This window comes from Larus michahellis, chromosome 11 (genome assembly GCF_964199755.1).
Source record: "Larus michahellis chromosome 11, bLarMic1.1, whole genome shotgun sequence".
Taxonomy (NCBI): Eukaryota; Metazoa; Chordata; class Aves; order Charadriiformes; family Laridae; genus Larus; species Larus michahellis.
Genome location: NC_133906.1, coordinates 4,022,404 through 4,034,234, shown reverse-complemented (window position 1 = coordinate 4,034,234; position 11,831 = coordinate 4,022,404). Strand labels below are relative to the sequence as shown.

At 42.7% G+C, this 11,831-nt stretch overlaps 1 protein-coding gene across 1 annotated transcript in view; it reads left to right on the top strand.

Moving 5' to 3' along the window:
* The window catches only part of RANBP17 (RAN binding protein 17), a 159,782-nt gene that overhangs the window by 127,547 nt on the left and 20,404 nt on the right, over positions 1-11,831 (top strand). Inside the window, exons 24-25 of the mRNA XM_074603816.1 lie at positions 705-843; positions 7,491-7,657. Coding sequence (XP_074459917.1) covers positions 705-843; positions 7,491-7,657 — 306 coding nt within the window. The remainder of the gene's footprint in view (positions 1-704; positions 844-7,490; positions 7,658-11,831) is intronic.

The window sequence follows — 11,831 nt, the reverse complement described above, 5'->3', positions numbered from 1 at the left end:
ACTGTCATTTTCTTGCAGGAAGGGACAAATTTGGAGTAGTTGAAGATGGTTAATACCCAGATTTATGCCTGCCACATAAATAAAGTCCTCGGAACTGAAAAGTTGCTCTCAATTAAAATTGGTGTATTGGTTGTATAGTGCAGTGTGCATATTTTAGCATATTCCTAGCCATCCAATAATAAGTGTCCTAAATAAGGGTCCTTCAGAGTAAGACGCTGATTGGGCCAATGGGTTGAAGCAAGTGCCTTTACCTGTGCACAGCCTGAGACAGGACCTCACTTAAGCCCCCAAAAAGTCCATCTCTGAGATGATTTTGGGGAAATCTGTGCTAAATCTTAATAAGATTTCCTGCAGAAGGTAAGATACGGGCCGTAATCCTGCCAAACTAACACCCCGGGCAGGACGCTGTACTGCTTTTACTAGACTGATAGCTGCGTAGAATGTCAAAGCTTGATAGCACTATTGTATTAGCCTGAGCTTATTTTAAACCAATAGTGAGTTTATGTCCTATGGTAAAATTGAAAAGTTGAAATCTACCAAAGACAGGAAATATTTTGTCTCTCTAAATATTTTGATTTAGTGGCTGAATTAGAATTTATCACATCATAAAACCTGTAGGATCATTCTTCTGTCATCTGTTAATGTTGTTAATATTAGTCGATGGTAATATCTATATTTACTGCAAACATGTACTCTTTTTTCAGCAATATCGAAAACTAAGCCAGTCTTACTACCCGCTTTTGGAGTGTCTGACCCAAGATCACATGAGTTTCATCACCAGTTTAGAACCTCACGTCCTAATCTATATTCTTACTTCGATATCTGAAGGACTTACTGCAGTAGGTAAGAATCAGTTAAACGTGCCTAAAGAAAAAGTTCAAGTATTTAGGTATCTAGGATTTTCAAAGAAGCACATTCATTTATATCTTAAAAAAATGAGTATCAAGCGACAGTGGAAGATGCTGGCTTTTGAACGTTTTAAGAATGTGACTGTTTTGGTTAATGGAGCTAAGTTCTTTTCAACATCCAACCTGTAAGTTTTTACAGATAATATTTTTAAATTATCTTTTCTTACAAGCCAAAGCCGTTAAAATTATTAACGTGCCTTCACTAGGATTGTACTGAAAATTAATGCATTTGTTACTCAGAACTAACACGTATTAAAATGTGTACGGGAATCTGTGGGGTTTTGTTTTTATTGGATCAACATCGCTGTTGTATAAATCGTGCTTGTTCTGCACAGCTGCGATATGATTTGAGAAACGGAAATGTATCTTCATCCATGGAAAAAAGAAACTGGTTGCTCAGTACTTGCTGAAGGTACTTCAGAGGAGAATCAGTGCAACAGAAGCATGCTTAGAGTAATGATAAAAATAAAAATAACGATAAATGTACAGGATTGCAGTTCCTTTCAGTCTCTTGAATGGTTTACTTTATGCTTTTTAAACAGATCACTGTCCAAAATTTGGGTGCTGGGGTGGGAATGGTAACCTAAAGTCATTTGGAATACGGAGGAGGAGACCGGGCATTTGGGGGAAGGAAAAATAAATCACGCAGTTACATTCTGATCAGCTGGGAATGCCATGCATTTATCTAGTTTTTGACTGAGAAGCTGTTCAAACCTTACAGTAGTATTTATTGATTAGGGCGGTTACTAAGGAGAAAAAAAAAAGGCCATATAACATTAGTGTGTATAGATGTTACTCTGTAATAGCTGGTGTTTCTCATTACCACCAAGTGTCAGTCAAGCCCCATAGGAATGTGTGAATGCACCGAGACTCGGAAAGCATTTGCGATGTTAAACACATTCAGCAGTTTTTGCTGCAAGAGGCAGCCTCCTCTCAGAGAGAAAATAGGTAGTGAACAGCTAAGCAACAGCGCTAAAGAAATATTCAGGTCATTTTATTATATAATGCTGAAATCCATCTTCTCCTGGATATTTTGAGTGCTTTGTCACCTGTAATGATGGTGCAGCACTTTCTGCCCGTAGGCTGGTTGTGCTGGGAGTCTGCCTGGGGGTGGGTTGCCGGTGGGTACGTTGTACTGAACGTGAGCTCGGCTGACAGCTACCCGTTTAGCCAGCCCTGCTCCTGATCCCCATTAGCGCTCCGCGTTACGTCTCTTCCGTTTGAGATGTTGGTAATATTCATTTAGAGAATTCACTAGCATACCAGGTTTGCTTTAACCGTCTTTTTGAAACCCAATTTGAATTCATGTAAAAGAGAGGGAAGAAAAGGTCAAAGCTACGTAAGCTCTCACTCAAGGTGGGGAAGAGGGGTAAGAAAAGTATGTAAGTTAAGTAGCTTGGAGTTTAGTCATGAAGAATTATTAATTTTTAGGAGCATAGATGTTATCTTAGAAAACTATTTGGTGGAATTGCTGCTATTCTGCTGAGAAAAGTATCAACAAAAATGTTAACAGCTCGCTTTGGTTTTTTGTTTTGTTTTTTTTTTTACATTTCATAAACCATAGATCTGCTTAGCCAAAGCTGTCCTTCAGTTCATCTTAAGGTCCTTAAAGTACCTAAAATAAATACAAACATATGAGACTAAAACAAAGTGTGTAAGAATTTTTAACTTGGTGTGACCTCACTGAAGGCTTGATGCAGTCCATCAGAAGCTATTCTGCTCGCTTTCGTGTTCGTTTTTTTCTTTGTTTACTCTGATTCCTCCAAACTCAAGTAGTTTCTCAGTCTTAGAGAATTGCCAGGTCTATTTGCCTGTCAGGAAGACCTGGCTGTTTCCGTGTTGCCCAGACTGGATGTGGAATCTCCGTCCTTGGAGATATTCCCCAATACTGGACAAGGTCCTGAGGAACCTCTCTGATGAGGAACCTGTTTTGGGGAGGAGGGTTGGATGTGGAATCTCCATCCTTGGGAGATATTCCCAGGTACTGGGCAAGGTCCTAAGACACCTCTCTGATGTTGACCCTGTTTTGGGCAGGAGGTTGGACTTGGAGGATGGTCGCATTTGGTTTCTGCCAACACCCGTAGGATCCCACTGATAATTTTCTTACATTTTCCACTTGCATTGTCTCGCTTTCTAAAACAAATTATCCTGTCCAAAGGCCTGTGCATCCCCTAATCTCTCTGGCACATAAAAAGCAATACTTACTTTTGTAATAATAAAATAATTTACCTCTTACTTCCAGGATGAGTCAGATGGAAAATGCCCTTTTTTTTTTTTTTTTTAACCTTTCATGTTGAAGTGATAAAGTGATTATTTGTCCTTAATATCATGTTTCTTAATACTACATGCATCAAGAACTGATATCGATGTCAGCATTTAAATTCCTCAGTTGTGTTCAGGAGGGTTTATTTTTGTAGTGAACGGAATAATTTTCCATACTCTCCTGATGACGTGTCCTGATGAACTACTCTTTGGTCACTTCATAGCTCTTGGTGTTCGTTTATTTATTTTTAATCACCTCAAGAGTTAGCTACCTGTCACTGCGTTTTCTTAAGAGTCATTCTGCTAAGTATTTTATCCCTTTTCAAATTTTGATATTTGAGGCATTTCCAATTGTCAGACAGTGAAATACAAATTTATTTCTCATGCGTTACTTGGTCACATACATCCTTCTGCCCTTGGAAAAGGGGTAAGCGGATCCAAGCGTTGCCTTTTCACTGAATTACATCAGTGCCACAAGAACATCTCAGAATAGTAGGGCTCAGGGCTATAAGCCATCTGAGGGGGAATTGTGTTTTAAACTGATGAGAACATACCAGTTGCTTTCAGAAATGTTTCTAAAAATGAAATAGCTGTCTTTTTATTTTAAAAATTAAATACCAGGAGATCACTTCTCTTTCACGGGGAAAAAAAAGTATCTGACTTTTTTTCCTCTACTCCCTTTTACGTAGGCGAAGCCTTTGAGACTCTCATTGTTGTCAGCTGTAGGGTAAACATTCCCCAAATCCTTATTTCTGAGGAGCGTTCATTCTGTTACTGAGTAAATACCTTGCTTGATTCCACGCTTTCTAAACACGGGGAAAGAATAGGTATTCCTTCAGAAGCCTCTAGCTGTAAATCAGCTATAATGGAAGCCCTCATCTAAGCTTTTACTGCGAGGATAAACACTCCAATAGTTCTCTTCTAAAGTGTTTACCTGGCTTTTTCACAGCTGACTCAGTGGATCAGAGCCTTTTAATGTAGTCTGCCTGGCATGTTGTCACTAATAGCTGCGAAGCTTTTCTAATTCTCATATGATTAATAGTATAGCGTGCTATTCATTGAGGAAAAAGCAAAACATTTTTTCTGTCTTGCTGCCTAATTTAGATGTTAAATTGCTAAATCCATTTACTTTCCAGGTTTAGTCTCAAAGGCAAATAATGCCAGTATTGAACTGTAAGCAATTGATGGACAGGGAAAATACCACTTAACTCCCTCTCCTTGCCTTTATGTGAAAACCAGAACAAAATCTTTTAATTTGCAGGGATTCAGCAATGTCATTAAACTGTTGAAAAATAATTCCCCTCCAGCATGCTGTTGTCATATTGTTGAGACCAAAAGGCATCCTCGAGTTGTTTGGAAGGATTGTTGGCTTTTTGAAAATAATATAACCCCTTCTAACATACACGCTCAGCTTCTAGTTACTTGAGCTAATGTCTGATTGGAATTCCCTGCATCAGGGAAAAACACAGAGAGAATAAAAACGGGCGTGTAAAGTTGGCACCCAAAAAATGAAATGAATGCATACTGGCGAAGAAGAAATCAAAAGGTCTAGCTGAACGTTGGTGGTGACTGGTGCCAGAGTCGTCAGCCTTGTGCCCTGCCCACCACCAGCACCAGCCTTGCTGGCAAGTACGTCCAGAGAGCTCAGTTTTGTTTGACCGAACTTCAGAACTGTTACTGGATCCGTGCTGGATCCATGCAGATCCCATGGAGCTGGGTTTGGCGTTTTCTGTAACCATGGCCTGCTTGCTTCATGACCCAAAGGGTTAGTTCACAGGAGACAGAGCTGAGTCGACCAGAAATGAGAAATGTGGTTTGGCTGCATTTAGAATCGTAGAATGTGTTGTGTTGGAAGGGACCTCTAAAGGCCATCTAGCCCAACCCCCTGCAGTGAGCAGGGACATCTTCAACTAGATCAGGTTGCTCAGAGCCTCATCCAGCCTGGCCTTGGATGTCTCCAGGGATGGGGCCTCCACCCCCTCTCTGGGCAACCTGGGCCAGTGTCTCACCACCCTCAGTGTAAAGAACTTCTTCCTAATGTCTGATCTAACCCTGCCCTGCTCTAGTTTAAAGCATTGCCCCTCGGCCTGTTGCTACATGCCCTTGCCAACAGCCCCTCCCCAGCTTTCTAGTAGGCCCCCTTCAGGCACTGGAAGGAGCTCTAAGGTCTCCTGGAACCTTCTCCTCTCCAGGCTGAACAACCCCAGCTCTCTCAGCCTGTCCCTTTTTCCCAATTTCCTGATTTCTCAGTTTCTTTTATTATTCTGCTTTTACTCTGTCTTCTCCATCCATTTCTTCTGTCCATAGCTCAGAAGTGGTAGCTCCTCGTTGCTCCTTGTGTATGTTCTGTTGGCTGGCTTGTCTCGCTGCCGTTTAGTGAGAACACCGTTGTGCTCCAGCACAAGGTTCCACATGCCCAGAAGAGTCATTCAAGGGAGTTTGCTTGACGCTCCCTGTCTGTTATATCCTTGCAATCAAAAGGAAAAATGAGCATAGGGAAGCATATTTGATATATAGTTATAGGCAAATTTAAGTAGCTCTTAACACTCATATCAGATTCTCGTGAGCAAATGATAGCAGAGACCTGTCTGCTGTCCTGCTAAAATCACTTACTGTCGAATGTAAAATATCTACTTGTACAGTATCAGCATGTTTAGAACTACTGCTGTTTTGTAAACTGATGATAGTGATTTACTTTGTATTATTCAATTTAAAAAGAAATAGAGTTAAGCACGGGTTTAGAAATACAGCAGAGCCCTCCTATGAAATATGTATTTTCAAATCTCTCACTTGTTGTTATTGATGGTGATTCAATTCCACCACGAATTGCATTTCTAGTTTATAAGCAGGACTGTTTTGGTTGAGATGATGATGAGTGCCCGATTCTGCAGTCTGTCCTTTGGCAAGACTCGTAACTTTGCACTCAGCTTTGTTCCGGCAACGCATCCTCAGATGCTGCCCCGTGGAATCCGGTCCCGGGAAACCCGCTGGTCCAGGGAAGGCAGAGTGGGGATGCTCCAGCTCCTTTCTGTGAGCTGTTAGATGGCTCTGACGTCTGCTGCCAAGTCAGCTGGTTGCTTGGAAGATCGAGTCTTAGGAGACCATTTGTATCTTCTCTGCCTGTAAATGTAAACACTCTTAGCAAAATACAATTAGTTTTGAGATGGCAAAGGGTTAATAGTGTCAGTGCCGAGCTTAAGGAGTTAAACAGCCACGGATCAAAATACTTCAGTGTCTAGAGGGATGTGTTTAAATGAACACCGCAAGGTTGGCAGGCCTCCAAATTAGTGTAGTTTAAAGAATTCAAGGTACACTTAATTGGATCCTTCTAATCCCTTTTCCCGCAGAATGAGCATTTTAACAGTTTAATTCCTTTTGCAGCCCCCACACATCCCTTACTCCCGCGGCCCACCTGAAATAAACACTGTGAACTGTAGAAGGCCCGGGCAGGTTCCAGTTGAAGCCAGTGGCGAGAGGACGGAGCCCTAAACGCTCCGCTGGGTTGGGTCTGGTGGTTGAGGTCGCAGAGAGCGTCAGGCAGACATATTTACGCTGCAAATAGGTTCAAGCTTTTAATCTCCCTTACTTAGAGAAACAGTAAGTAAAGATGGAAAGTGGCTTTTGCTTTTGCTTTTCAACAGCGTCCTCTTTTGCTGCCATGGCTTTCAGTTTTGGGGACATTTGTGAAGTATTTGTTAGTGACTGTTGTTTTGTTGTTGCCAGCCATATTTAATGTACTTTAACCTGCTCGAATTATTAGTTGTTAAGCAAAATGACTGACTGGCTGTTCTTTGATGGCCCCTGTTCATTCTTTGCCACCTGACTTGACTGGAAGCTATTTGGGGCAGAGAAACATTGTGAAATAACTGCTTGAGAAAAACCTGGGCAGCAGCAGCTCTACTCGATTGAGCCTTGCCTTTTCAGTAAGCAGATCAACACAGAATTTTAGTTTCCAGGAATCTGGAGCCTTCGCAATGTGAAACGGAGTATCGGTAAAATATCCGCCCTCATCCTGCACTGCCCGCTACGCAGAGGGGCAGCAGCATTCATGCAGGAGTGAATGAAATTCACTGGAGTTCATCAGATTTTTAGTACACGCTACGCAGTTACTCAAAAGCAAAGGTTTAATACCTCTGCGTGTTAATAAAAACAGTCTTCAGCACTAGTCAACTCATGTATCAAAAATAGACGTGTCGATGTATCGATTAGCCTAATGTCAAAGAGATTATTAAAGTTGAGCTCTCCAAGTGCTATAAAATGTCATTATTAATTATTCTTTTATGGAAACAATTTCAAAACGGTTTCATTTTTTTCACACAGATACAATTGTCTCCTCCAGCTGTTGCGCTAGTTTAGACTACATTGTCACCTACCTCTTCAAGCACCTGGCTAAAGAAGGCAAGAAGACTCTAAGGTGTAGAGAGATTTCCCAGGACGGACAGAGATTGCTTCATTTCATGCAGCAGAACCCCGAAGTTCTACAGCAGGTGAATTAGCGGGCTTTTCCGTGGGGTATCATGACACTTGCAATTTTTTGTGGTGCTGAACACCAGGGTAGCATGGGCTATTCACTAACAGGACCGACCTCCCTATGCTGGTACGCAACCCTGAGTAGTGTCAGCCGTGTTCTCATGACAACCAAAGGCTGGAGGTATTTTTTGTCATACTGCAAAGCATAGGTACTATATTTGGCTGTACAGTGTCTTAAAACTTGGTGTTTCATTTTTGCTCGTAAAAGGAGGTAAGATCATCAACACATTTCTATAGACAAATGGGAATGAAAGCCCTCTGAAGGATTTGAAGAGGAAGAAGAACAAATTCTGGCATCGAACCACACATTTTGGTAATGAAATGTGTAAATTGAATGTCTGTATGCTATTGCGTTTGAGTATTTTATTTTGCAGTGGGTGACTCAGTGGGATTTTTTCTGCTAAAGGTAAATACAATAGAAATTAAATCTCATGCTTCTGAAAAGGAAGTGGCCGCCGCAGTGCTTAGGAGAGATTTCCCCTTCCCCACTCCATCTGGTCTCTCACAGCCCAAGTACATCATGGGGAGATCAGGGCTACTTATCTCCACTTTTGCTCTGTGCCACGGTCCCTTAAAATCTCATTAAACTATTTGAAAATGCGTATTTATAAGAATCTCCGGGTTCCTAATGCCATCGCAAAGATGCCATTTCAGGAAACGTGTTTCATGGGTCTGGAGGCTTTCGATGAAAACGGAAGTTGTTAACAAAATGCAGATGACTGGTGTGGTTGTCTTTGTGTTTGCCTAATAGGTACGCCCTCATTTGGAAAAAAGCTGGCATGCGGTCACCACAGTTATTTGTTTACTGTTCTAATTGAAGGTGAAAAGTAGCTAATGGTAGCTCGTATCTTCCTGGCAGTATATAGCATATTGCGAGAATATTAATGAGGTTTATTATTAACATCGTTACCAGAATATGATGATTCCCTTGTTACGTTACGAGTTCTTCTGTTTTACTTGCCTAATAGGGGTTTCGTGGGAACCTAGCAATGAAGAAGTCGGCCTTTGGGTGCGTCAGATGGCTCGGTGGCGTACCGTGCGTGCAGTGATTTGAGGGTAAAGGACAGAACGGCAGCCTGGGCTCTGGACTTCCCCGCATTTGCGGCAATCTTGATGTAATACTTCGGCTGTTAATATGCAGTAATCTTCGGCTTCACGGCATGTGACTAGGCAGCGATCTGTCTTTATTAACTTCAGATTCTGCGGAATACGTTATATTTATTTTGAATGCAGGCTTTCACATACTCTTTTAAATATTAATGGCTGGTCTCCAGTAGTCAGCATAAATATGATTTGCATTAGCACTAGTCATATCGTATTGAGTGCCTCTGATGTCAACTACTCAGTGTACTAATATCTGACATCATCTCCCGAGGTCACTGACAACTTTGACCTTTATTCTCATGCACAGTTTCTGTAGTCTCAGAAGCTCTTTTGAATTGATTTGAAATTTTGACTCTTCCCTTTATGAGGCTGTAAAATTGATAATTATTCAGATGGGAACTGAGCACTGAGTGAAAAATCAATTCCACCCGCTCTCTGCTGCGTATAAAATTACTTCTGAGTCTGCTGGACTGAACGGATGGCCAAGGTAAAAGCAGCAGGCAGAAATAGTAGAGAGGATTAGCTGGACGAAACTAATAGCCTAAAGGGATGGCTTTTGAGATGAGGGAGTGGGCCGGTTGGGGGTTATTATCAGCAATGATGGGACTCATTGATCATATGTTTACATCAGGTTTCCATTGGGTGATAAATCAGCCCTGAATAGAAACGGAACCCAAGGCCTCGCGTTTTACCAGGGGGACGGTGTATTAGATTATTCTCACTTTCACACTCAGATGAAAAGTGAGACATTGATTATTCATCGGCTGGCCATTAAACACTGGTTTTATAGATGATTTGACTATCATGGAAGCTAATGAACAAGGTTGCTGCTTCATAACCAGCGGTTTCAGTTTTCAAGACATCTGTGTCGGTTAAGTAATGCATAACCCTATTAAAAGGAATGGGTTACAAATTGCTTAACAGTGCTGAAAAACTAGACCCTAATGACTAATTGTGCTTTGAGTTTAGAGAGGTTTGTCAGCTCTTTAAACTAAACTGATGCAATGATAACTGCAATTATTTACTAGTTGGAACCTTTCTTCCAAGTTGGATCTCTGGAAGTACCTGGATAATTAAAATTGCCAGCAGCACTGGAGGAACAGCCCGCTCTCTGGGAGGAGGGCTCTCCACGGGATGGTTCCCAGCCTGCTGGGATGGGGCAGGGGATCGGGCAGGTCTCTGGGCATGGGGGTCCCTGCCATGCCCCATGCCGTCCCACTGGCCGAGGCTGCCCGGTGCGGGAGCGGTGGCCCCCCTGGGGAGGGATAGCGGGGTTGTGCCGGTGATGGGTGTACAAGGTGCGTTGCTGGTTCTCAGCAGCACTGGAACAGCCATGGAGGCGTTTCAGGGGTTTTCTGCCCGAGCGCTCCCAGCTGGGCGCTCGCCCGCCATTCAGTGCGGTGGTTCAGCACCCTGCTGCGGTTCCGTCAGCGGGTGTTCACCCAGGAGTGGGGCTTTCATCTCCTTCAGCCTCCAGAGTACCAGAGTTGTGTAATTAAAGCCTAATAATTCTTATTTTATTTGCTAACAGGAGTCCCATAGCAGCTCTTTTTTTAATACACAGATGTGGCTGTGCAAAGACAGGAGGAACATGGAAGTGAAACAACTTCTTAAGATTTAGGTGCAAGTTACAGCAATGTCCTGGTTTGAGCAATACAGGACTAGTTTCTCATCTAATGCTTGGGAAAAGTGCACTTTTAGAAGACACTAATGTCCGAATTTGTGAAAATATTTACTTTCTAGCCAGCTCTGGGGTGCGGGTTTCAAGGTCTCGGTGTTTTCGAGCTCCCCAGGTGCAGGGACGAGGAGGAGCGAGACCCGGGCACTTGACCCAAGCTGCCAACAGGGTTATTTCATACCAGGAACCGCACATTCGGTAGAAATTGGAAAGTTTGCTGAGGAGCTCCCTCCCTCCCTCCCTCCCTCCCTGGCTGCCATCCTGAGCACTCCTCGCCCCGGTGCCGGAGCCCTGAGCCCTTCCCTTCCTCCCGCAGCCGCAGCGCGCGCAGGGTCCCACCTTGGCTGTCCCTGCGGGGAGTGCACGGCTCCTGCTGATATAATATATATAAAATATATCAGTATACTGATATATCAGTATATAATGAATATAATCCTTGCATATTTTGTATTGGTATCAGGATCAGTACTGGTTCTTTGGTATTATTGATGTTAATTATTTAGTCTTATCCTATTAAATCTATTTATATTTCAACCCTCAGGTTTCCTTGATTTTTTTTCCCCGTTCCCCTTCCCGGGTCATCAGGTGAGAGAATAATTGTCTAAACGACAAGAAATTGTTGTGGGTTTCTCAAACCATAACAGGCTTCCTTTTCAAGCGTAACTGCCTGTTGGCTTTGGCCCTACGTTTTGCCGTGCCACGGGCTTTGTTCCCCCGGGCGAGCTGCTTAGGCTGAGCTTAATCTGCAAACAACTGCTTCTTGATGGTGTCTTACAAGTAAACTGAATTAACATGTGTAAAGTAATTTGAGATAAATGGATAGAAAGCGGTATTAAGTTTATTACATTCAACTATTGCTGTTACATTACGTTGTGTTATAAGCACTTTAATAAATAATTTTAAAAGGCTCCTACTTTCCTATCCCGTTATTGCAGGATTGACAGGTGAAGCCAGTGTTTGCTCCACTTAATAAATGAAGGTGTAATTTTTGGTGTTAAGATGCTGCCTTTATCTTCTGTTAATGCTTATCTTGCTGAACTGTAGACATTAGGCTCTTAGTTCAATTTTGGTGTGGTAAAGTGCTGTTCGTGTTAGTTCTTTCCAAAAATCAATCAGTTTTGTAGCATCTTTCGCCCGTAGTTCTGACAGATGTCAGGATGGTTCTGGTGGACAGTTGTTGTTGGAGGAGGTCGTGCCAGTGCTGGAGCCCTTCGGGGGGGGGTTCAGCGTTTCTGGGGACAAAGGGTGGGGAAAAGGGGCAGGAATGTGGGAAGCGCTGGGGGTTCCTGCCATAGGGAAATGCGGTGGAGTACGTGGGCTGGAGAGGGGTCTCTAGCAAAGGAGTGTTG